This window comes from Plecotus auritus (assembly GCF_963455305.1).
Source record: "Plecotus auritus genome assembly, chromosome: 3".
In the NCBI taxonomy this organism is placed as follows: Eukaryota; Metazoa; Chordata; class Mammalia; order Chiroptera; family Vespertilionidae; genus Plecotus; species Plecotus auritus.
Genome location: NC_137772.1, coordinates 188,047,909 through 188,072,032, shown reverse-complemented (window position 1 = coordinate 188,072,032; position 24,124 = coordinate 188,047,909). Strand labels below are relative to the sequence as shown.

Genomic DNA, 24,124 nt, shown 5'->3' with positions numbered 1-24,124 from the left:
AAAGTTCTTTGTAGAGGTGGTCTTGGTCAGGATTTATTTGTTGTAACATCTCTGGGCATTGGGCTACTATTATTCTGGTAGTAGCTATTAGTTATTGTTCAAGGCACCCAAAAAGATACCTAATTAAGGTAGTGAACAGTATAATCACAAAACCAATATGGTCAAGGCCTGAAATATAGAACAAATCCAGGCTCCTATTCCTGCAGGCCACTAGATAAGTCTGTCTAATCTCAGTTTATAGGGTAATGTTCTGCCTATTTGAGGATTTTACATATTTTTTCAGAACCTCAAGCTGTTGTATCACTTCACCTGATTTGCTGACATAGAAACAACATTCTTCTCCCAATAGCCCACAAGTACCACCTTGTGGGGTGGCTAAGACATCTAGGGCCCTGGTTTTGTAGTACTACCTCCCCAGACTGTCAATCATTTCTTGTTGTTTTTCAAGGGCAATTACAGTAGTGTTCTACATTGTGCTACAAAAATATAAAAGTTTCTGATAGGTTTCTAACTCAGCTACTCCAAACTAAGGGAAGAAAGCTCTAGCACAGGAATGCCCAAAGCCTCACTTATCTATTATGGGTTTCAGGGGGAGAGAGTACCCCAAATCCCAGTTCTATTTGGTTTGTTTTGGTCTAAGTTTATAGACAAAAGAGCCTAGATTGGGGATAATGGCAGAAAAATGAAGACAGCATCTTCCTGGTGACAGCATCAGGTACTAACATAACAATATCATATCCACTTCACCATTGAGTTGGCAAGGTGACATATATTGGGTCCCACATAAGAAACATCCAGTGCCCTCAAGTGAGAGCATGTAATTAGGCCCTTCAACCCAGATCTGAGGGGAGAATTAAGTTCTATTTCTGAGACAGGGACTGCATATCCTTTGTATGTTGGATAATCATAATAGTCATTAATGCAGAAGACATTAAAGTCATCATACATAAGAATAATTAAAAGAGCAACTGAGGTTTCTACATATTTGTGTCAGAATTGAAAGATTCTCATGGATTTGGTTGTTCCTAGTTATTTTCCACCAAATACCAGATTTTTTTTTTTTTATCTTGACCCCAAGAGTGAAAGGATATATGATTTTCAGGTTTGAGTGGTATTATTTCCTGAATTTCCCCATATTAGAGAGACATTGTAAGAAGTAACATTGTAGTCACTTAAGCCTCATCAACGTGTGAACTCATGGTCATCTGAATCATGCAAAAGACTGAAGTTGTACATTTTTAAAGGGGCAAACCCAGTATTCTGCCTGAACCATTTATATTTTCAAAATAGTTAGACAAGTTGTAAGTCAAGATTGTATTTATGGGTATTCCCTTGTAGGTACGGAAGACCTTACAGATAGATTTGGCTACAGGAAGGTTAAATAATCCATATGTCCAGTTAGATTTTGTAAGCTTTCAAGGCCTGGTCCAGGGTCTTGGAAGAGTATCTACATCTGTTTCAATCCAGAATGAAAATTCTAGTTGTGGTTTTGGATTATTTAAGAATTTTCAGCTTAAGATCTCCAATAGGCTGAGAGGACCACTCAGGTGTGGATGTTTTTTTTAAATAAGTAACATGAATCCATGAGTCAATACCCTTAAGTTCAGCAGCACAAGAATTAGTAAAAATTGTGCTGCATTACTAACCTGATATGCTCCTTTCCACTGGGTGTGAAGGGCATCTTTATAGAGATGGCATTTTCAATAGACATAATCCCTGAGTTGGAGATAATGATGTTGTAGATCTTCTCCTGGGAGCACACTATGGAAATTTTGCTTTATGAGTTGTTATTCTTAAGAGCCCTATAAGTTCCTACAGTAGACCAGGTCTCCTTTTGGCTGATGCATACATTCATTGACCTAATTTTATGGGTCTGCCAATAATAATTTCAAAATGAGACAGTCTATGTTTGCCGAAGGGAGTAGACCTTAGGTTGAACAATATCAAAGGAGAGCGTTATGCCAAGGAATATTAAAAGTCTCTATAAGTTTTGCCATTTTGAGGTTTTTAAATTTTATTTTATTGATTTTTTATTTTTTTTAAATAAATCTTTATTCAGATTACAATTATTTCTCCTTTTCCCCCTCATAGCTCCCCTCCACCCAGTTCCCACCCCACCTTCTGCCCTTACCTCCCCCCCCACTGTCCTCATCCATAGGTGTGTGATTTTTGTCCAGTCACTTCATGAACCCCCCATACCCCTTTCCCTCTGAGAATTATCAGTCCACTCCCTTTCTATGCCCCTGATTCTATTATATTCACCAGATTATTCTGTTCCTCAGGTTTTTAATTCACTTGGTTTTTAGGTTCACTTGTTGATAGGTATGTATTTGTTGTTCATAATTTTTCTCTTTACTTTTTTCTTCTTCCTCTTCTTAAAGAATACCTTTCAGCATTTCATATAATACTGGTTTGGTGGTGATGAACTCCTTTAGCTTTTTCTTATCTGTGAAGCTCTTTATCTGCCCTTCAATTCTGAATGAAAGCTTTGCTGGGTAGAGTAATCTTGGTTGTAGGTTCTTGCTATTCATCACATTGAAAATTTCTTGCCACTCCCGTCTGGCCTGCATAGTTTCTGTTGAGAAATCAGCTGACAGTCGTATGGGTGCTCCCTTGTAGGTAATTAACTGTTTTTCTCTTGCTGCTTTTAATATTCTCTCTTTGTCTTTTGCTCTTGGCATTTTAATTATGATGTGTCTTGGTGTGGTCCTCTTTGGATTCCTTTTGTTTGGGGTTCTGTGCGCTTCCTGGACTTGTAAGTTTATTTCTTTCACCAGGTGGGGAAAGTTTTCGATCATTATTTCTTCAAATAGGTTTTCAGTATCTTGCTCTCTCTCTTCTTCTGGCACCCCCATAATTCTGATGTTGGTACGCTTGAAGTTGTCCCAGAGTCTTCTTACACTATCTTCAACTTTTTGGATTTTTTTGTTTGCTTTTTGCTTTTTCGGTTGAGTGTTTTTTGCTTCTTTGTATTTCAATTCTTTGACTTGATTTTTGTGTTCCTCTTGTCTGTTTTTGGGTCTCTGTATAATATTTTTTATTTCAGTCAGTGTATGTTTAATTTCTAGTTGGTCCTTTTTCATATCTTCGAGGGTCTCGTTATATTTATCGGCCTTTTCTAGGATATTCTTAAAAAGCCTTATAACCGTGGTTTTGAATTCTATATCCAGTCGTTTGTTTTCCTCCATTTCTTTCGTTTGTGATCTGATTCTTTGACGCCGCATGTTCACTGCTTCCCTGAGTTGGTACGGTATATTTGTGTGCTAGGTTTCCAATATGGCCCAGTGGGTCTGCCTCCCCAGTTAACCTGAGGTGGACACTCTTGGTGCACCCCTTTGTGGACTGTGTGTACAGCCTTGTTGTAATTAAGTCTTTATTGTTGTTGGTATCACTGGGAAGAATTGACCTCCAGGCCAGTTGGCTGTAAGGATCAGCTGTGTCTATGCTGGGAGAAGTTCGGTGCTGGAGACAGCCTTATAGGATTAGACTTGCCAAATTGCAATAGCCTCTGTGCTCAGCTTGGATGGGGTGGAGTCTCAGTCTTGGCTTCCTGTCAGCCTTACCCTTGCATGCACGTGTGCGCCTTCAGACCTCCACCTTCCCTGGCTTCTGAGTCTCTGCCCGAGAGTCCAGACTCCCCCCACAAGAGCGTGGGTCCCCAGGGGCTCGCCTGGAACCGGGGTTCAGTGCAGTCAGGAACCTCCGACTCCCTTCCACTAGGGAAAGCCTGTGGCAACCTCCGCAGCCTTTGTGCACACTGGCACGCACGCTTTCAGTCCTCCGCCTTCCCCGGCTCCCGAGTCTCCGCCCGAGAGTCCAGACTCCCCCCACAAGAGCGTGGGTCCCCAGGGGCTCGCCTGGAACCGGGGTTCAGTGCAGTCAGAACTGGGGCCCAGTGGATTCAGGAACCTCCGACTCCCTTCCCCTAGGGAAAGCCTGTGGCAACCTCCGCAGCCTTTGTGCGCACTGGCACGCACGCTTTCAGTCCTCCTCCTTCCCCGGCCCCCGAGTCTCCGCCCGAGAGTCCAGACTGCCCCGGTAAGAGCGAGGGTCCCCAGGGGCTCGCCCGGAACTGGGGTTCAGTGCAGTCAGAACTGGGGTTCAGTGCGGTCGGGGGCTTCCGTCCCCCTTCCGCCAGAGAAAGTCAGCCAGGCTCTCAGCCGCCCTTCCTCTCTGCGCGCATAAAGACCCTTTGCCGTACCTCCAATTCTCTGTGAGCTTTTCTCTTTCCTTCTAGTTGTAGAATTTCCACTCAGCCAGCTTTCCTGTGGTTCTGGATGATGTCCGTTTTGTCTTTTAGTTGTAGTTTTGAAATTGTTGTGAGAGGCAGCAGTTTAGGTGCTTACCTATGCCGCCATCTTGGTTTCTCCCCTATTTTATTGATTTTTTAGAGAGAAATACCAATTTATTGTTCCCCTTATTCATTGGTTGATACTTTTTTTTAAACAGTGATTCTTTTGTGTGTTCTTTAAAATATATTTTTACTGATTTCAGAGAGGAAGGGAGAGGGAGAGATAGAAATATCAATGATGAGAGAGAATCATTGATCAGCTGACTCCTGCACATCCCACACGGGGATGGAGCCCACAACCTGGGCATGTGCCCTTGACTGAAACTGAACCTGGGACCCTTCAGTCCGCAGGCAGACACTGTATCCACTGAGCCAAACCAGCTAGGGCTCATTGGTTGATTCTTGTATGTGTCCTGACTAGAGATCAAACCCACAACCTTGGCATATTGGGACAATGCCCTAATCAACTGAGTGACCGGCCAGGGTGTCATTTTGAGTTTTTATTATCCTGTTAGTCCATTTTGAAATTGACCAATGCAACTGATGTCAGTGGCATTTTTTGATCAAAGTTCACTTGGAATGGAATCTAAAAGAGGGTTTGGGTCAATTAAGGTGACTGAAAAAACCGGCATAGTTATGGATGAGTCCATAGACAAGTCCTCTTGAAAGTCGTTAGTTAGAAGCTTAAGATGTAAGAATATTTCCCCCTTTTGAAAGAAGAAAATATGGGCTTTATGAGCTTAAGAAAATCTTGTTCTAGGAGATGAATAGGGGCAGAAGAAACTAAAAGAAACTGATGAGTTCCTTGAAAAGGTCCAACTTGAAAAGGAATTGGAAGGAATTGGGAGACAGTCATAGATCGACTGGAAACTTCCACCATTTGCATGGTTTCGGTACTCCAAGAAAGAGAAATGGAGGCTAGTAGGGTTAAAAACTGATAAGGTGGCTTCCATATCCACCACGGCCCTAGTTTCTTCATTCCCAATAGATCAATTTTTCCTAAGGAATCAGTTAAGAGCATGGGGAAAACCCTTCTTTGATCATTAGAGCAGCACTACTGCCAAGAAAACTTTGATTGAATCCCTGATGGGGATTCACAAATTCTATGGGCTATAGGCCTTTTGAGCTCCAAACAATCTTTTTTCCAATAACTAGGCTTTTTACAATAATTAAAAACCACTTTTGCTTGGTCAGCATGGCTCAGTGGTTGAGCATCAACCTATGAACCCAGAGGTCACGGGTTCGATTCCTGGTCAGGGCACATGCCCGGGTTGCGGACTCGGTCCCATGTGGGGTGTGCAGGAGGCAGCAGATTAATGATTCTCTCTCATCATCGATGTTTCTCTCTCTCTCTCCCTCTCTAAAATAAAAATTAAAAAACAAACAAAAGATGAATATAAAAGCACTGAGGTATCTTCATTGGCTTCATCTATGCTGGAGTATTGCGTAAAACTTTTTCAAATCTATCATAATGATAAAAAACCATTTCATCGTGTTTTTTAACACATTTAAAATTTTTCTTTCAATCAGCAACTCGAGGAAAAGCATCGGTATCTTTTCATGAAGTTGTTTAGCCAGCTTTGAGACTTCATGCATGGCCTCTTATCCTAGATGGGGGAAGTCGTTCATAAGGTCTTTTCATCCACCTTGTTTATCCATTCTCTAGTATGTCCTTCTCCTACTAGCATGTGGATAAGCTGGCATAGGTCACAGAACCCTGGCTCATATGTTTGGATAGTAAGCAGAAATTCTCTAGCAAACCCAATGGGGCTTTCTTTGGGATAAGAAAAAATTTTAGTAATGGTATGGAGCTCAGCTTTAGTCCATGGGATATAAGAAATAAAGATCTGTCATCCTGGGCCAACTCATCCAATGGCTTAACTTTAAATGGGGTGGTAGGAGCAGGGGGTGCATCTAATGGAGACTCAGTTTCATCATTATGAAAAGGGAGATCAGCGAGTGAAGGATAAAGAGGGAAAGGAAAGGCAGGCAGCAAAGGAGCACACAGTGTAGATGAGACATTAGAAGAACATCTAAAAGTTTCTTTAAGTTTAGTAAGTCTCTGAGATAACTCAGAATTTGCATTGTTGATTTAGAATTTAAGTTTTGAAGAGAAGCATTTTTTGAATCACCTGTATGTTTGGAGGTCTCATTACTTCCTATAATAGCGATTTTCAACCTTTTTCATCTCATAGCACATATAAACTAATTACTAAAATTCTGCAGCACACCAAAATATATATTTTTTTGCCAATCTGACTAAAATAATAGGTATAATTTTGATTCATTCATACCCAAAGCTATTGTTGTATTGGCTGTTGTCATCTTTTTATTTGATAATCTAAGGGGAAAGTGGTAAGGGCCCCTGATTAATCAGGTATTGCATGTTTTAAAAATTCTGTGGTGCACTCGTTGAAAATTGCTGTCCTACTGAAGGGTCCCGGGTTCAATTCCGGTCAAGGGCATGTGCCTTGGTTGCAGGCACATCCCCAGTGGGAGGTGTGCAGGAGGCAGCTGATGGATGTTTCTCTCTCATGGATGTTTCTAACTCTCTATCCCTCTCTGTAAAATATCAATAAAATATATTAAAAAAAAAAAAAAAAAAAAAAAAAAAAAAAGAAAATTGCTGTCCTATAAGGGTGCTTAGTTTTGGAGCCTTTCCCAATTTACCATGCAAATAGACTAAATTAGGGATTTAAAAATGCCCCAACTTGGCCAGTTTAACTGTAAATTATCCCAGGTAATTATGGTCCAGCAAGACAGAACTTTGTAAGATGCGGAGGGCCTGTAATTTCATACACAGCTTCAGCACAAGTTCCAGAAGGCAGGTATTCAGCAGCTGAACTTCCCATTTTTTCAAAAAATAAGCCCTCACTAGATAGGCACTTTATATCCCATGGGCGGGGGGGTGGGGGGGAAGCCCGTAAGAGAGAAGGCCCAAATAGAGCCTGAACCTCAACCAAGGTGGGAGATTCTGATCTAGGAGGACTTGCTACAATGATCCGGGTCCACTGGGAAGACGACAGAGTGCAGTGGGCTCTTTTTGGTACCTTACTCAAATCCATGTAGGCACTGAAAGGAGAGGTAAGTCACTCTGAATCCCACTTTTTGACACCATGTAATGTCAATTAATTTTGACCAAGAACTGCAAAGCAAACAGAAACTTTACTTGGAGTCTTTAGAAATTGCAATTCTGGACACACAGATTTGGGTAGAAACCCAATTGTGTTCCAAGGGGGAAAGAAAGAGAGAGAGTTTATAAACACTGAAAAAGGGGGACTTCAAAGGGATTATGCAAATTGTTTTGAAAGAGCTATGACTGGTATTGGCAAGCGAACTTATACTGTGCTATGCATAATTGATTGCTGATGTCTTTCCTTAAATGAAAATTTTATTTCTTAATAGGGAGTTCAGTGATACAGAGCCAGTTCCAGAAACTGTAGCAGGATGCAGCCATTTGTGGTTTAGCCCACTTCAAAAGTTCAACTTCATATGGAGGGGTTGTGTTAGTTCAGCTTCCTGGAAGCCTCTGGCTCCATTTTAGATTGCTCTCTTGACAATATCAACCCCATTTTGCTGTTTTTATTTCACAGTGCCATGTTAACAAAGACCTTCTCCCTCCAGGAACTATAAAAAGATTCAGAAACTATTTCAAAAAGAGCTATCCAAAGATATGTGCAACTTTGCAATAAAAGTTAGATCTAGTTTCATGAGCAGGACTCTTACAAGGATGGGGAATAGTGGAGAGCACCAAGGAAAATCATACTTTTGTTTTTACTCTCTCATTCATCTCCTTAGCCCATTTTTATTCAGGTGAAATTAAGTTTAACTGTATATTAAAGACTGCCATAAAAATGTAAGTCAGTGAAATATAGATGAAAGGAATAGAACAAAATGGGGATGGTGGGGAAGAGAGGAATCTCACCAGTTTTCTGTAGAGTCATAATGTTTCATCTGAGAGCCACACATAAATTATATATCCCACAGAACCATCAACGGTAAGAACTTGATGTTATTCTACCTCCATAGAGTCAAGTAGACTACAACACGAAAATGTCTTTGTTCAAATGCAAGCTAACACAAAGAAAATAAAGCATTAAAAGTACATCAGGTTGATGCAGAAGAAATACTAAGACACACTGAAGCACAGTTACAATGTGAAGTCCCAGTCGTATGCTGGAGTGCTAACATCAGAGTTTGCTTCCTTTTGATCACAGGCTGGGGGGAGAATGTGTGGTAAAGACATCAATTTGTACAGTAGTGCCCCATATCTGCAGTTTCACTTGCCATAGTTGCAGGTACCCGTGGTCTTCCATGGTCCAAAAATATTAAATGGAAAATTCCAGAAATAAAGAATTCCTAAGTTTTAAGTTGTGCGCCGTCCTAAGTAGCATGATGAAACCCTGCACTGTCCTACTCCATCCTGCCTGGGATGTGAATCATCCCTTTGTCGAGCGTTATCCACACTGTATACACTACCTGCCCGTTAGTTACTTGGTAGCCACCTCAGTGATCAAAATGATTGCCATGGTGTTGCAGTGCTTGGTTCAAGTAACCCTTATTTTACTTAATAATGGCCCCAAACCCAAGAATAGTGTAGCTGGCCAATCAGATATGCCAAAGAGAAGCCATAAAGTGCTCCCTTTATGTGAAAAGGTATATACATATATGGCAAAACATGGTATATACAAGTTTCAGTACTATCCACAGTTTCAGGCATCCATTGGGAATCTTGGAATGTATTCTCCACAGATAGAGGGACTACTGTAGTTCTAGTCTCTGTACACAGTGATGATGGTTACAACCCCAGAAAGTCTCACTTACCGCCCCCCTGCCCCCCCACCCCCCCACTCCCACCACACACACACACACACACACACACACACACATACACAAACACATAAGGGACTTTGGAAAACTGCCCTGGGGAAGGAAGGTAGGGGAGGGGAACTTTTTTTTTCAGTATCTTTCCTGTTTTGGTTCTTATCTGCCTTCTTTCTTTTCCTCTTTCTCTTTTCTTCCCTAATTAAAATAATAATAAAGTTCTCTTTTTTGTTTAAATATATTTTTATTGATTTCAGAGAGGAAGAGAGAGGGAGAGAGAGATGGAAACATCAATGATGAGAGAGAATCATTGATTGGCTGCCTCCTGCATGCCCCACACCAGGGATCAAGCCCACAACCTGGTTCATAGGCTGATTCTCAACCACTGAGCCATGCCGGCTGGGCAAAGTAAAGTTCTCTTAAAAAGACCCCCCTCCCCCACCCAAACACACACACACACACACACACACACACACACACACACACACACACACACACACACACCTGAGGCTCAATGTCAGAAAGAGTGGCAATGCTAGAATTTTAATTCAGGTTGTAGACCCTTACTATATTTACTACCTTAAGGAACAGTCAATTTTAGCTTAGTTGTAGGGAGGGGAGTAAGTATAAATTAGGAGGAGTGGGGTATCCAGAAGAGAAATGAGAAGAGTTTAGAACAGTGACCTTTAACTGCTGGTTGTTATCCATGAATGGATAAAATCAATTTAGTAGGCTGTGGTCAACATTTTTAAAGGAAATAAGAGATAACAGAATAAAATAGAGAATATCCAAGTGTAATGCACACGGTATTGATAGGTCCTGTGACTTTAAGCCAAATGACATACACTGAAATCAATTTTATAGGCTAATTGATATAAACAAGAGTTAAGTTCCTATCGCATCTCATCAACATTATAACTAAATGATGTTATTGGAGGGCCTGCTGTACTGTCACAGGTAAGTGTGGTTTGTGTACTAGAGTCACGATGTAACATATTTCTTAGTGTGGATCTTTTTTTTTTTTTTTTTTTTTTTTACCACTTACTTATTTATTTACCCTGCATTTAATGTTTTACTCTTTCCAGCTTTATTATGGTATAATTGATCAAAAAGTTTAAAACTTTTAAAAAACATGGAGATCAAGGTGCTGGTACTATGAAGACAAGGGAAGTAACTGAAAAATGGTAGGAGAGATTTTTTAGAACTATTACACATGAACATTCTGGTTTTCTGGAGAAAAAAAGAACACTGATGCTTTATTATATCTTAAAAGTATTATTAATCCTACTATATACCATTGCTCCAGAAATCTAAAACCATATCCAAACAGTAAAATATAATATGCTTGCTTTATAGTTGTATATACTCTTACCTCACTTATATTTGAATCTGTTATCTGTCCCTGCAGGCTCATCATTCTAATCAATCTATCTTTTATGTTGGGAGGCAAAGGTTTAATGTCTGTGATATATCTGGAAATATTCTTCGTGAAGCACCAAAGGCATCTGAAATACAAATGTGATATAGTAAATTATACTGTACCAGTACTGAGTCTTAACATTTATTTAATGCTGTTTATTAGCACTTAGTCCTTTCATAAAGAGATAATATTTTAAAATTTTATTTTTCAATTACAGTTTACATTTAACATTATTTTGTATTGATTTCAAGTGTATAGCAAAGTGGTTAGATAATTACATACTTTACAAAGTGTCCCCCCCAATATTTCCAATACTCCCCCGGCTCCATACATAGCTATTACAACACTGTTGAAGAGAATGTATATCTTATACTAATATTTACAGCTTAAGCTTCACAAGATTCCAAAGCTTAGTCTGTGCTCAGTGATGGGCAAGTTTTTCTTCATCTTAGAAAAGTGATTTTTAACTGCAGTGATTTTTAACTTTTTCTCTTGCACACCTCATTTACTAAAATGCATTTGAAATGGCCAAAAATAGTGTTTTTTCTAAGTCAGTCTCTCTAATTCCTAAGATACAAGATTTCAGTCCCATATTCCTAAGTAAGCATTAAACCAGGGCCTACTAATTGAAAAGTTTTATCTGTTAATCCATCAAGCTTGTTTTCACTATTTTTCTTAAAAATTATGCAGATAATGAAATCATTAGAGAAACTATAACCACAAAGATTCCACAAATAGTACAAATTATATAGAAAACAAACTTAGTGCCAGAGTTGTATATGCTTCGAGTTATCAGAGCAGGCAACCACCAAGACCCATGTGAAATTCCAACTATATGAGGAACCCATACTTTAAACAAATAAATATAAATCTTATTTAATTTCTGCCTACACATACTCCCACATATACATAATGTTACATTCATGAATAAATGTGGTCATTCACTTGAGTTTTTTTTAGTGCAATCTATTTTTTCTTTTCCTCTTTGGGTAGCCTCTGTCTTTCCCTCTTATCCTTCCCTCTTTCACTAGTTTAATTCTTCATGCTAAATTAGTGTACATTCTTTCATATTTTTCTCTGTGCTTGTATAGACATGCACATACTCACACTTATACTTAAAGGGTGAGAGGAGGATCATAGTTTCCTAAAATGTCAGCATTCTATACTCATTTTTCTATACCTTATTTTATTCAATATCGTAAGAAATTCTTTAAAGCATCAAGTACAGTTTTATGCCTTAGTCGGTTTGGCTCAGTGGATAGAGCATCGGCCTGTGAACTAATGGGTCCTAGGCTGGGCATATGCAGGAGGCAACCAATCAAGGGTCTCTCTCACATCGATGCTCCTCTCTGTCTCTCCCCCTTCCCTTCTACTCTCTCTAAAAATCAATGGAAAAATTTCCTTGGGTGAGTATTAACAAAAAAAAGAATTTACCAAGAATCGAACCAGCAACGTCTTGGTGCACGGGGCAACACCCAACCAACTGAGCCACACTGGCCAGGGCCATTTAATAGCATTTTATCCACTGTAAAACTTTTTAAAATTGGAGTGAAAAAATAATTGGAGTCAATCCTTTCAAACCCTGCTGCTGCTTTAACTAAGTTTATGTAATATTCTGAATCCTTTGTTGTCAAAAAATCTTCACCAGAACTCAATTCCATCTCAAGAAACCACGTCCTCTGCTCATCCATAAAAGAAGTAACTCCTCATCTGCTGAAGTTTTTTAATGAGATTGCAGCAATTCAGTCATGTATTCAGGCTCCACTTAAAATTCTAGTTCTTTTCCTATTTCCACCCCACCTGCAGTGACTTCCTCCACTTGAACCCCTTGAAGTCATCCATCAACTTCTTCCAAATGCCTGTTAATGTTGATATTTTTACTTCTTCCCATGAATCATGAATGACATCTAGAATGGTGAATCATTTCCAGAAGGTTTTCAATTTAATTTGCCCAGATCCATCACTATAATCTACCATCACTATCCATGGCTGCTATAGCCTTACAAAATGCATTGCTTAAATAAGACTTGAGAGTCAGAATTACTACTGACCCATAGGCTGCAGAATGGATGTTGTGTTAGCAGGGTTTAAAATATTAATCTCATGTACATCTCCATCAGAGCTTTTGGGTGACCAGGTACATTGTCAGTGAGCAGTAATATTTTTAAAGGAATCTTTTTTTCTGAGCAATAGGTCTCAATAGAGGGCTTAAAATATTCAGTAAACCCCACTGTAAACAGATATGCTGTCATCCAGGCTTTCTTGTTCTGGTTATAGAGCACAGGCAGAGTAAACTGAACATAATCCTTAAGGACCCTAAAATTTTTGGAATGGTAAATGAGCATTGGCTTCAACTTGGAATCACCAGTTGCATTAGCCCCTAGTAAGAGAGTCAGCCTATCCTTTGAAGTTTTGAAGTCAGGCATTGCCTTTTATTCTGCAGCTATGAAAGTTCTAGGTGGCACCTTCTTCCAATAGAAGGCTGTTTTGTCTACATTGAAAACCTGTTGTTTAGTGTAGCCACCTTCATTAATTACCTTAGCTAGATCTTCTGGATAACTTGTTGTAGCTTCTACATAAGCACTTGCTGCTAGTTACCTTGCATTTTTCTGTTATGAATTTGGTTTCTTTCCTGAAACCTCCTGAACCAACCTCTGCTAGCTTCAAACTTTTCTTCTGCAGATTTCTCACCTGTCAGCCTTCATAGAATTGAAGAGAGTTAGAGCCTTGCTCTGGATTAATGGCTTTGGCATAGGTGAATGTGGTGGCTAGTTTGATCTTCTATCCAGACCACTAAAACTTTCTTCATATCATCAATAAGGCTGTTTCATCTCTTATCATTCATATATTCACTGGAGTAGCACTTTACATTTTATTCAAGAACTTTTCCTTTGTATTCATAACTTGGTTGTTTGGAGCAAGAGACCTATCTTTTGACCTATCCTGGCTTTTGACATGCTTTTTTCACTAAGTTTAATCATTTCTAGTTTTTTACTTAAAGAAACCTGTGACTCTTCCTTTTACTTCAATACTTAGAGGCCATTGTAGGGTTATTAAGTGGCCTGATGTCAATACTGTTGGATATCAAGAAACAGGGAGGCCTGAGGAAAAGGAAAGAAACAGGGGAATAGCCAGTCAGTGGAGCAGTCAGACCATACACATTTATCAATTAAATTTGCCTTCTTAAATGGATGTGGTTTGCAGGGCCCCAAAACAATTACAATAGTAACATCAAATATCACTGACCACAGATCACCATAATAATAATAATAATAATAATAATAATAATAATAATAAAGTTTGTAATATTGGGAGAATGAACAAAATGTGACACAGAAATACCATGTGAGGAAATGCTATTGGAAAAATGGCACCGATAGACTTGCCTGACCCAGAGTTACCACAAACCTTTGATGTGTAAAAATTATGAAACACAATAGTGAGGCATACCTGTACAACATCACTACCTGCCTGATGCAGCTGCCACCACATACTCTTTTTTTTTTTTTTTTTAAGCAGCTATTAACCTGCTCATAAGCTCGTGTTGAAACTGAATGCCTGAGCATGAGACCTTGTGACTGACTGTATGGTCTGACATTCTTATTTTGGAATGGATCAACTTGGACTCTTGTAAATTAAAGTTATAAGTTATAAGAGAAGGACCCAAAGGCCTTGCTGACCATATGGAAATGGTATATTCAAATTGATAAACTGGTACAGCCACTATGGAAAACAGTATGGAAGGTCCTTAAAAAATGAAAAATAAAACTACTATATAACCCAGCAATTTCACTTCAGGGTAGTTATACAAAGAAACAGTAACACTATTTTGAAAAGATATATGCCCCCTATGTTCATTGCAGCATTATTTACAATAGCTAAGATCTGAAAGTAACCTAGGTGTCCATTGATAGATCAATGGATAAAAAAGGTATTACTTAGCCATGCAACAACATGGATGGACCTAGAGGGTATTATGCTAAGTGAAATAAGTCAGACAGAGAAGTACAAAAACTATATTATTTCACTTATAAGTGGAATTTATAAAACAAAAAGTGAATAAACAAAATAAAACAGAAACAGACTCAGAGATATAGCGAACTGATAGTTACCAGAAGAGAAGGAAAAAACGGTGAAGGGGATTGAGAGGTACAAACTTCTAGTTATAAAATAAATAAGTCACAGTGATATAATGTACAGGGATAGAGAATACAGTCAATGCTATAGTAAGAACTTTGTACAGTGACAAATGGTTACTAGATTTATCACGGTGGTCACTTTGTAAGATACACAGGTGTCGAGTCACTGTGTTGTACACCTGAGACAAATATGATGTATGTCAACTATAATTTTTTTAAAAATCACATTTGGCCTGGCTCTAGAGGGATCTTTGTTTTTTGTGGAAAAGTGACAGCTTTGGGCGATACGTTATGTGCCACTCAGACCACCTGAAGCAAAGCCATTAGCTCAATGGGACCCTTGGTTCACAGAAGTTTCCCTAAGTGTCTGGGCCTGGTTCAGTGATGGTTCTGCTCAGTTGAAAGCTGATGGTGTTCACTGCGTGTCAGTAGCTGTCCAGCTGAATCAGAACTTTGGAAGATAGGCTGCAGTATGGGCTGATCACGGCAATGTGTGAATGAAAGCTGTTACCCTTACATTAGACCAGGGGTAGGAAAACTATGGCCCATCAGCCAAATCTGGCCTGTTGCCTGCATTTATAAATAAAGTTCTCTTGGAACACAGCCATGTCCAGTCATGTATGTTTTGTCTATAGCTGCTTTCACACAATAATGGCAGAGCTGAGACCACAACAGATCATGAAGACAATATTCATACCTACTTCTCTGTGGGCCACTCAGAAAGGTCACCAGAACACCTAATGATATCACCAAGGACATTCAAACTGCAAGCCAGGAAAATCCATCAGATTAAAACTGCCACCCTCATTCCACCATCTAAAGATTCAAGCTCAGCCCTGGCTGGTTTGGCCCAGTGGATAGAGCATCAGCCTGTGGACTGAAGGGTCTCAGGTTCGATTCCAGCCAAGGGCACATGCCCGGGTTGTAGGCTTGATCCCCAGTAGGGGGAGTGCAGGAGGCAGCCGATCAGTGATTCCCTCTCATCATTGATGTTTCTATCTCTCTCTCCTTCTCCCTTCCTCTCTGAAATCAATAAAAATATATTTATAAATAAATAAATAAATAAATAAATAAATAAATAAATAAATAAAGATTCAAGCTCAAATCCAGACATATTCTTGACTGGCTGCTCTCCAGACTCAGAAACTGAGTTTATAATTGCTCCAACTATGATTCTTTGTCTTTTTTTGTTCCATAGAAATGCCTATTAAATATCTGATTGCTTATCTATAATAATAAAAGGATAATATGCTAATTAGACCGGAAGTCTTCCGGATGTCCTTCCTGACAAAGCTGGGGCTGGAGGGAAGCCAGCCCCGTCCGGGTGCCGAAGGGAAGCCAGTGCTGGCAGCTGAGGGAAGAAAGGCTTATTCTTGCACGAATTTCGTGCATTGGGCCTCTAGTTTCTTGCCTTTGATAATCAACTTAAATGGTCTTCCTAAAATCGTATAAGATAGTCACTTTTAACTAATCACTCTCACTTTATAAGCCATCCTAACGGATAGGGGAGGTGCATTTAATATAAATAGAACAGTTGTTTTACAGCTATTCACACAGAAAAGACATTTTTCTTACACACCCTGGGAAACTAGACCTGTTACAAGAAGAACAGGGCCTAAAGATAAGGCAGCCTTGAAGCCCAGACGAGCTCCTCACGGAAAAGATACATTTTAAGCGCAGATTGAGGATAGCACCTATCTAAAGGCAGACAGCGTTCCGGGGCTAATCTTTGCAGCGACAATGACAGGAAGCAGACCCTGGGGACTCACTAGTTTTAATTCCCCCCCACCCCCACCCCCTATCCGTATATAAGCGCTGGCTTGAAATGAAACGTCAGAGCGGTCGTTTAGGGGTATTACACCTGTCACTCTCTCAGATCGCTGGCCATCTGAATAATAAAAAGCACCACAAAGATTCAACCTCGTCTCTACCTATTTGACTCTGGTAGCGACGGGCACCAGGACTCCTTCGTGTCCGATTCCCTAACCACAGGCCTCTGAAATAAAATACTCATATCAAGTAAAGCTCTCTGACATGTCTTTTGACACTACGCATCCTTCTACGGCTTGTAGTGAGGCTTATTGTAGTGAGCAATAAGGCCTTTACATGCGTTAAGTTCATTGCTCACTACAATCCCATGAGACAGGCACTGTTACAGAATTTTGTAGATCAAGAACTCGGCGCAGAGAGAGCCTGTCACTCGCCCCCGGCCACACAGCGGGTGACGGGCAGCGCCGGCCGCTGCGCGGGTCATCCTGCCCCGAGAATCCACTGCGTCCCAGGCTCAGGAACCGGGCGGAGCCGCGCGGAGGGCGTCGGGCAGCCCCGGCCAGTGTTTTGTTCTACCAGTGCTCCCAGCCTCGTCCCAAACAGGCCCCTGCCGGGAACCCGGGCTGGAGCGGTCAAGGCTGACGGAGAATTCGGACACCCATCTGGGGACGTCCCGGGCAGCGGACGGAGCGCCACCCTGCCCAGCGGCCCACTGGGCACAACTGCCACCGACGAAGAGACAAATCAGGAACCCAGTGGAGAAACACCAGCGGGGCCTCTACGTGGGTCCGGTGGTGGGAAGGGGGCGGGAGGGAGAGCAGCGCAGAACCGGGCCGGGCGGGGGAGGTGCTGGGTCGGGGCGAGGAAGAGGCGGGGACCGAGTGGACTCACAGATCCAGGAGCTGACTGACCGGCTCCGGGTGGAGCATCGCGGCGGTCCCTCGAGAGCCTCTTCCGCGGTCCCAGAGCCGCCCGAGCCCAGCCAGAGACCGTCCTTCAACTCCTGCTCCCCACACAAACGTAGGACCTCGTGACGTCACACGGCGTCTTCCGAAGCCTGCGACAGGACCACACTCGGGACGGACTAGGCGAGGAGAACCCTTGGGGCGTAGTCTTTGAGAGTTTTGCGGCAGGGGCTGGGGCGATAAAATATAGACTAGCCCTAAGATCGCGTGAAGCACCATGGGAGTTGTAGTTCTTCCACCTCGCGGGCTCCAGCTCCTGGCGGTTTCCCGGGGAGATGCAGTCCCACGCGCAGCCCAGCGCGGTGCACCTCTAGCCGCGCGTCGCTGAGCGGTTGCTGCGCTTACTACTGCGATGCATTTGATGCTGCGACATACATTTAGCGGTGCAGAGTCTGGAGAGCTCTTTGGAGACGGGCTCCATTACCGTTAAACGGAGCATTTTAGAGGATCCGGGGATAACTGCGGTTTACCGAGCACTTTCTGTGATGTGCGCACTGCGCTCTGTGCCTCCAATAATTAACCGTGTTTATTAATCCTGTGAAGTTGGAATTATTGAGACTTATTTTACAGATGAGAGCATTACATGCTAACAACAACCAAAAAAGCTCCGTAAGAATTTCATCACGGAGGTAGAGGTTTTATGTTAATATAAAGGATTCTAAATGTCCACCCAGCACAGTCCTGAGGCTTTGACTAGAAATAAATGACAAATCATTATTAAAGGATCTTAGGATGTTCCGGTCAGAAGCAAAACTAGGGACTACCCATAGTGTTGCGAAGAAGAGAAGCTAAGAGGTGTCTTTTTTTATTATTACTATTTAAATTAAAGTATAGTTGGCATACGATAGTGATGGGACGTTTATGTATCTTATGATGTGATCACCACACTAAGTCTAGTAACCACCAGTCACTGTGCCAAGTTATTTCAATCTTAAGCTGAGAGTTTTTATAATAAAAAGCCACATTCCTGAGAAAAATCAATGCTGCATTCTCAGCATTTGGATTAGTTCAAGATGGTAATCAGCCAGATGTCAGGTGATCTGAGACTAAACATTCTTTCCTGTTCTTCAGAGGGTTTGAACGTAGACAAGCTCAGGGGAGGCCTGCGGGCCTCACAAACACAGAATCTGAAGGTAGCCAACCGCACATGGTGGTCTGAACTTAAAAATTCCTAACGAAAAGCGGGTCATGGCGGGTAGTCACATTGTAGGCCTGTAGCTTCCTTGACAAAGGTCAGTCTTTACCTTTTGAATTGTCTATTGTCTTTGTGCATCTAAGATAACATACCTTTGAAATGTCAGAGTAGTTTGTTTTTCCAGACCCCTTTGTAGGCACCACCCCAGGCACCAGAGCATGAGACCACAGAACCTCTCATGGTTATCTTATTCCCCTGCATACCATTGAAACAGGAATTTTAGGGGGGATATAGGCAGGCTTAAGGAATTTTTAGAATTGGGGTCCATGGAAAAAATATAGGGCAAAGATCGGGAGAAGGTACATTTCCATAAAACAAGGAAGCCAGGCACAGTTACATTTCCATAAGACAAGAAAACTGGAGGTAGCCAAATAAGGTCTATATTTACAAAATGAAGAAGGAGGAAGAAAGCCGAGAAGGAATGGAAGGACTATGAGGGAGGAGGGCCTCAGGAGTCACTATAGTAACCAATTGGAAAGGAAATATTGACCTATCAGAGGGTATGTCAGATCATAGGAACTGTAGCCTTTATAAACCATGGAAACAGGAAGTCAGTGGGACCCTTTCCCCTCCCCACGTGGGAGTCCATTCTGTGGGGCTCTTTCCCTCTCCCTATATGGGAGTCTGTACTTGTTCTTCAATAAATCTCCACCTTTGCTATACTACCCTCTGTCTGTGGATTCATTCTTCGACTCCGACGAACAAAGAATCGGGGTTCCAGTCCAAAAATTCCTTTTCACCATCTCTATGAGCTGTAAATGTTCATTATTAACCATCCTGTACCCAACCAATGTAAAAGAAGTATGTGTCTGTACATTTTGCTTCTTATCTAATCTCAGAGACTTCCCCCACTTTGCTTTCTCCTGCCTCCCTAATGTACTACAGATGAATTTCCTGTAACCTTCCTTACGGCTTTTCCTTTGAGTCTAATGTATAAAATAAGCTGCAAAAGTGCTATTCTCTGGGGTGTTTTCTCAATCTGTTGGGATTTTGCTTCCCGGCAATTGTCTTATTTGGTTCAAAAAAACTTTTTCTTAGACTGGATATTCTATCATTAACAATATATATATATATATATATATATATATATATATATATATATATCTCCAGGCACATCTGAAAAGTTCAAAAATTTAAGTTCCCAAGCTAGTTAAAGCAAGAACAGAATTGCTTTGTCATATCTCAGCCTACTTGATTTTAAAATTTAGCAACTTGACCATGGTGATTCCATTTTGTTTCTTCACTCGTTTCTCATAAAGAAGGAACACCTTCCCCCAGGTGGAATGATCTCTCCTTGGATATGCTGCAGAGTACATGCTACTTTTTAGTGCCTTTTCATTCTTCCTTGTAGGTTAATTTATTGTTTATATTACTGTCCTAGCTTTGTAAGCTCTTGAAAGTTGGAACCCAGTCTTGTCATCTCTTCAGGATGCTGCTCGTTCATCACAACATGTTTATGAAGCACGGAAGGAGGGCAGGGGTTGTGCTGGTGGCTGAGGATTCAGCAGTGAACACTTGCACCAGACAAGTAAAAGGACAATCAAAGTAACAGTTAAATGCTAAGATGGAGTTAGTTCTATGACAGCATCCGTGGAGGGGTGTGCTGAGCAGGTCAAAGAGAAAAGGGTGATCTGTTAGGGACTTCAGATAGTTTGGGATGGCAACATGGAGAATGCTGAGAGGTAAGTGTAGAGCAGGGGTTGGCAAACTTTTTCTATAAAAGGCCAGATAGTAAATATTTTAGAGTTTGTAGGTCATACTGGCTTAGTCACAACTACTCAACTTTTATCTCAAATGCAGCCAAAGACAATATGATAGGGGCAGAAATAGAATATTGGGGAGCAGCTAATTGTAAGAAATATTCATCATGCTCTGTTAACCGTGATTATTGTGTTCTGAATAAAGAAAGCACAGGGGACCTGGCAGCTCACCCGGAAATACAGCCCATCCTCCCCATTTGGAGCTGCCTACAGACAGTCCACGTACGTTGTTTTGTGGTTACATCACCATCTCCCATTTATTTATATAAAAAAAAGTTCCATCATTTCAATATATGCACATACGTGCTTTATGTTTTTTATTATTTACCACAAGTAAAGGTCAGGAATTGCTATCTTTCTTTTAAATTTTTTTTACTGTTTCACTTCATTACTGTTGTGTATGTGCTCCATGTGAGTGACAAAGGTGCTCCATAGAAACAGATCTCTGATGTAACCCGAGGACCTACTGTATTATCATGAAAAGATTAACAATCTTGTTGCAGAAACCAGAATGGCAGCCCTTTGAGACCCCAGTCCTTTTGCATATCATTAAGCCCTTTGAAGACCCTAGCCCTCTGCCTACCTGTTAAGTGCCCATTTGGCTGGATTCCCAATAAGGGGTGTGCAGGAGGCAGCCGGTTGATGATGTTTCTCATTTTTTTTTTAAATTTAATAAATCTTTATTGTTCAGATAATTACAATTGTTTCTCCTTTTTCCCCCCATAGCTCCCCTCCACCTGGTTCCCACCCCACCCTTTGCCCTTACCTCCCCCCACACTGTCCTCATCCATAGGTGTACGATTTTTGTCCAGTCTCTTCTTGCACCCCCCATTCCCCTTTCCCCCTGAGAATTATCAGTCCACTCCCTTTCTATGCCCCTGATTTTATTATATTCACCAGTTTATTCTGTTCCTCAAATTTTTAATTCACTTGATTTTTAGGTTCACTTGTTGATAGATATGTATTTGTTGTTCATAATTTTTATCTTTACTTTTTTCTTCTTCCTCATCTTAAAGAATACCTTTCAGCATTTCATATAATACTGGTTTGGTGGTGATGAACTCCTTTAGCTTTTTCTTATCTGTGAAGCTCTTTAACTGACCTTCCATTCTGAATAATAGCTTTGCTGGGTAGAGTAGTCTTGGTTGTAGGTTCTTGCTATTCATCACTTGGAATATTTCTTGCCACTCCCGTCTGGCCTGCATAGTTTCTGTTGAGAAATCAGCTGACAGTCGTATGGGTGCTCCCTTGTAGGTAATTAACTGTTTTTCTCTTGCTGCTTTTAATATTCTCTCTTTGTCTTTTGCTCTTGGCATTTTAATTATGATGTGTCTTGGTGTGGTCCTCTTTGGATTCCTTTTGTTTGGGGTTCTGTGCGCTTCCTGGACTTGTAAGTCTATTTCTTTCACCAGGTGGGGGAAGTTTTCTGTCATTATTTCTTCCAATAGGTTTTCAGTATCTTGCTCTCTCTCTTCTTCTGGCACCCCCATAATTCTGATGTTGGTACGCTTAAAGTTGTCCCAGAGGCTTCTTACACTATCTTCAACTTTTTGAATTCTTTTTTCTTTTTTTTGCTTTTCCGGTTGAGTGTTTTTTGCTTCTTTGTATTTCAAATCTTTGACTTGATTCTTGCATTCCTCTAGTTTGCTGTTGGGTCTCTGTATAATATTTTTTATTTCAGTCAGTGTATATTTAATTTCTAGTTGGTCCTTTTTCATATCTTCGAGGGTCTCGTTGTATTTATCGGCCTTTTCTAGGATATTCTTGAAGAGCCTTATAACCGTGGTTTTGAATTCTATATCCAGTCGTTTGTTTTCCTCCATTTCTTTCGTTTGTGATCTGTTTCTTCGTCTCCCCATTTTTCACTGCTTTGCTGAGTTGGTAGAGTAGCTTTGTGTGCTAGGTTTCCTATATGGCCCAGTGGGTCAGCCTCCCCAGTTAACCTGAGGTGGACACTCTTGGTGCACCCCTTTGTGGACTGTGTGTACAGCCTTGTTGTAGTTAAGTCTTGATTGTTGTTGGTATCACGGGGAGGAATTGACCTGCAGGCCAGTTGGCTGTGAGGATCAGCTGTGTCTATGCTGGGAGAAGTTCGGTGCTGGAGACAGCCTTATAGGATTAGCCTTGCCAGATTGCAAAAGCCTCTGTGCTCAGCTTGGAAGGGGTGGAGTCTCAGGGCGGGGCAGACAGTTTTGGCTTCCCGTCAGCCCTGCCCTTGGGCGGGTCTCCAGACCTCTGCCTTCCAAGGTTCCCGAGTTTCCTGAGTTTCCTCCTTATAGTCCAGATTTCCCTGGTAAGAGCGTGGGTCCCCAGGGGCTCGCCCGGATCTGCGGTTCAGTGCAGTCAGGAGCCTCTGACTCCCCTCTGCCAGGGATAGCCCGTGGCAACCTCCACAGTCAGTCTTTGTGTGCACTCATGCCTCCAGACCCCTGCCCCTGCCGCCGCGGCTCCCAAGTCTCTGAGTCTCCGTGTGCCTTTCTCTCTACCTGACAGTCCAAACTCCTCCTGTATGAGCCTGGGTCCACAGGGTTTCGCCCGGAACTGAGGTTCACTGCAGTCGGAACTGGGGTTCAGTGCAGTCGGGGGCTTCTTTCCCCCTTCCGCCAGAGAAAGCCAGCCAGGCACTCCACCGCCCTTCCTCTCTGTGCGCGCGTGTCTCCGTACCTCTGCTCTTTGCCGCTCCTTCTCCCTGAGATTTCCTCTTTCCTTCTAGTTGTAGAATTTCCACTCAGCCAGCTTTCCTGTGGTTCTGGATGGTGTCCGTTCTATCTTTTAGTTGTAGTTTGAAATTGTTGTGTGGGGCAGCAGTTTAGATGCTTACCTATGCCGCCATCTTGGTTTCTCCGAGAAAACATTTTAAAATGATGATGTTTCTCATTGATGTTTCTGTCTCTATCCGTCTCTCTTCTTCCCTCTCTAAAATTCAATAAAAACATATTAAAAAAAAAAACCACACACACACAAAAAAAAAACAAGGCAGGGCCCTGTGCAACTACACAAGTGGCCTACCCATGAAGATGGCTCTTGGTGCATCCAAGCTCAGGACTTCACAAAGAAAGTCAGGTCTAGCTACTGACTGCTCAGGAACTCTCCATCAAAATAAAATTCAGTGATAATATGCATACAGGGAGACATTTTTACTAGCTGTGAAAGGGAACCAGATTTTCAAAAGTAGTGGCTCATCAAATAGGATAAGAAGAATTTGTAGATCACATGATATGACAGATATTTATAGCCCAGATATGGCAGTTGACAGTTCAGATTGGGTAAGAACAAGATGTTCCTGTCTTTTGGTAAGGAAAACAGGATGTTATTATTTTTTGTGGCTTATCTTGGGAAGAAAGCTTTTAGGATTTCCTGTTAGTCAAGGCTTTTAGGAAGTTCCTGTTATTCATGGTTTATCTTGGAATGCAAGGTTATTAAGAGTGAAAGTCTCACCCTAGCTGGTTTGGCTCAGTGGATGGAGCATCGGCCTGCGGACTGAAGGGTCCCAGGTTCGATTCCGGTCAAGGGCACATGCCCAGGTTGTGGCTTGATCCCCAGTAGGGGGCATGCAGGAGGCAGCCAATCAATGATTCTCTCTCATCATTGATGTTTCTATCTCTCCCTCTCACTTCCTCTCTGAAATCAATAAAAATAAAGAGTGAAAGTCTCTTCTGGTACATGGCAAGTGACTTGTGGACAGGGCAAGGCTAAGGGCAGAATATCATTTTTCCTTTCTCATTTTGCTTGCTGTGCCCACTTTACTGTAGTTTCCTCT

General features: G+C 41.5%; 1 protein-coding gene across 2 annotated transcripts in view; it reads right to left on the bottom strand.

Annotated features, from left to right (window-relative positions):
* Window positions 1–17,534, bottom strand: part of AMN1 (antagonist of mitotic exit network 1 homolog) — a 40,055-nt gene extending 22,521 nt beyond the window's left edge. Inside the window, exons 1-2 of one of the 2 annotated variants that reach the window (XM_080661771.1) lie at window positions 17,356–17,534; window positions 10,488–10,620 (exon numbers count right to left, since the gene is read on the bottom strand). In XM_080661771.1, the coding sequence (XP_080517897.1) occupies window positions 10,488–10,532 (45 nt within the window). In that variant the 5' untranslated portion in view covers window positions 10,533–10,620; window positions 17,356–17,534. Of the gene's footprint in view, window positions 1–10,487; window positions 10,621–17,335 lie in introns of both variants that reach the window. The other variant, XM_080661772.1, reaches the window with a different exon arrangement.
* Window positions 17,535–24,124: the final 6,590 nt, after the last annotated feature.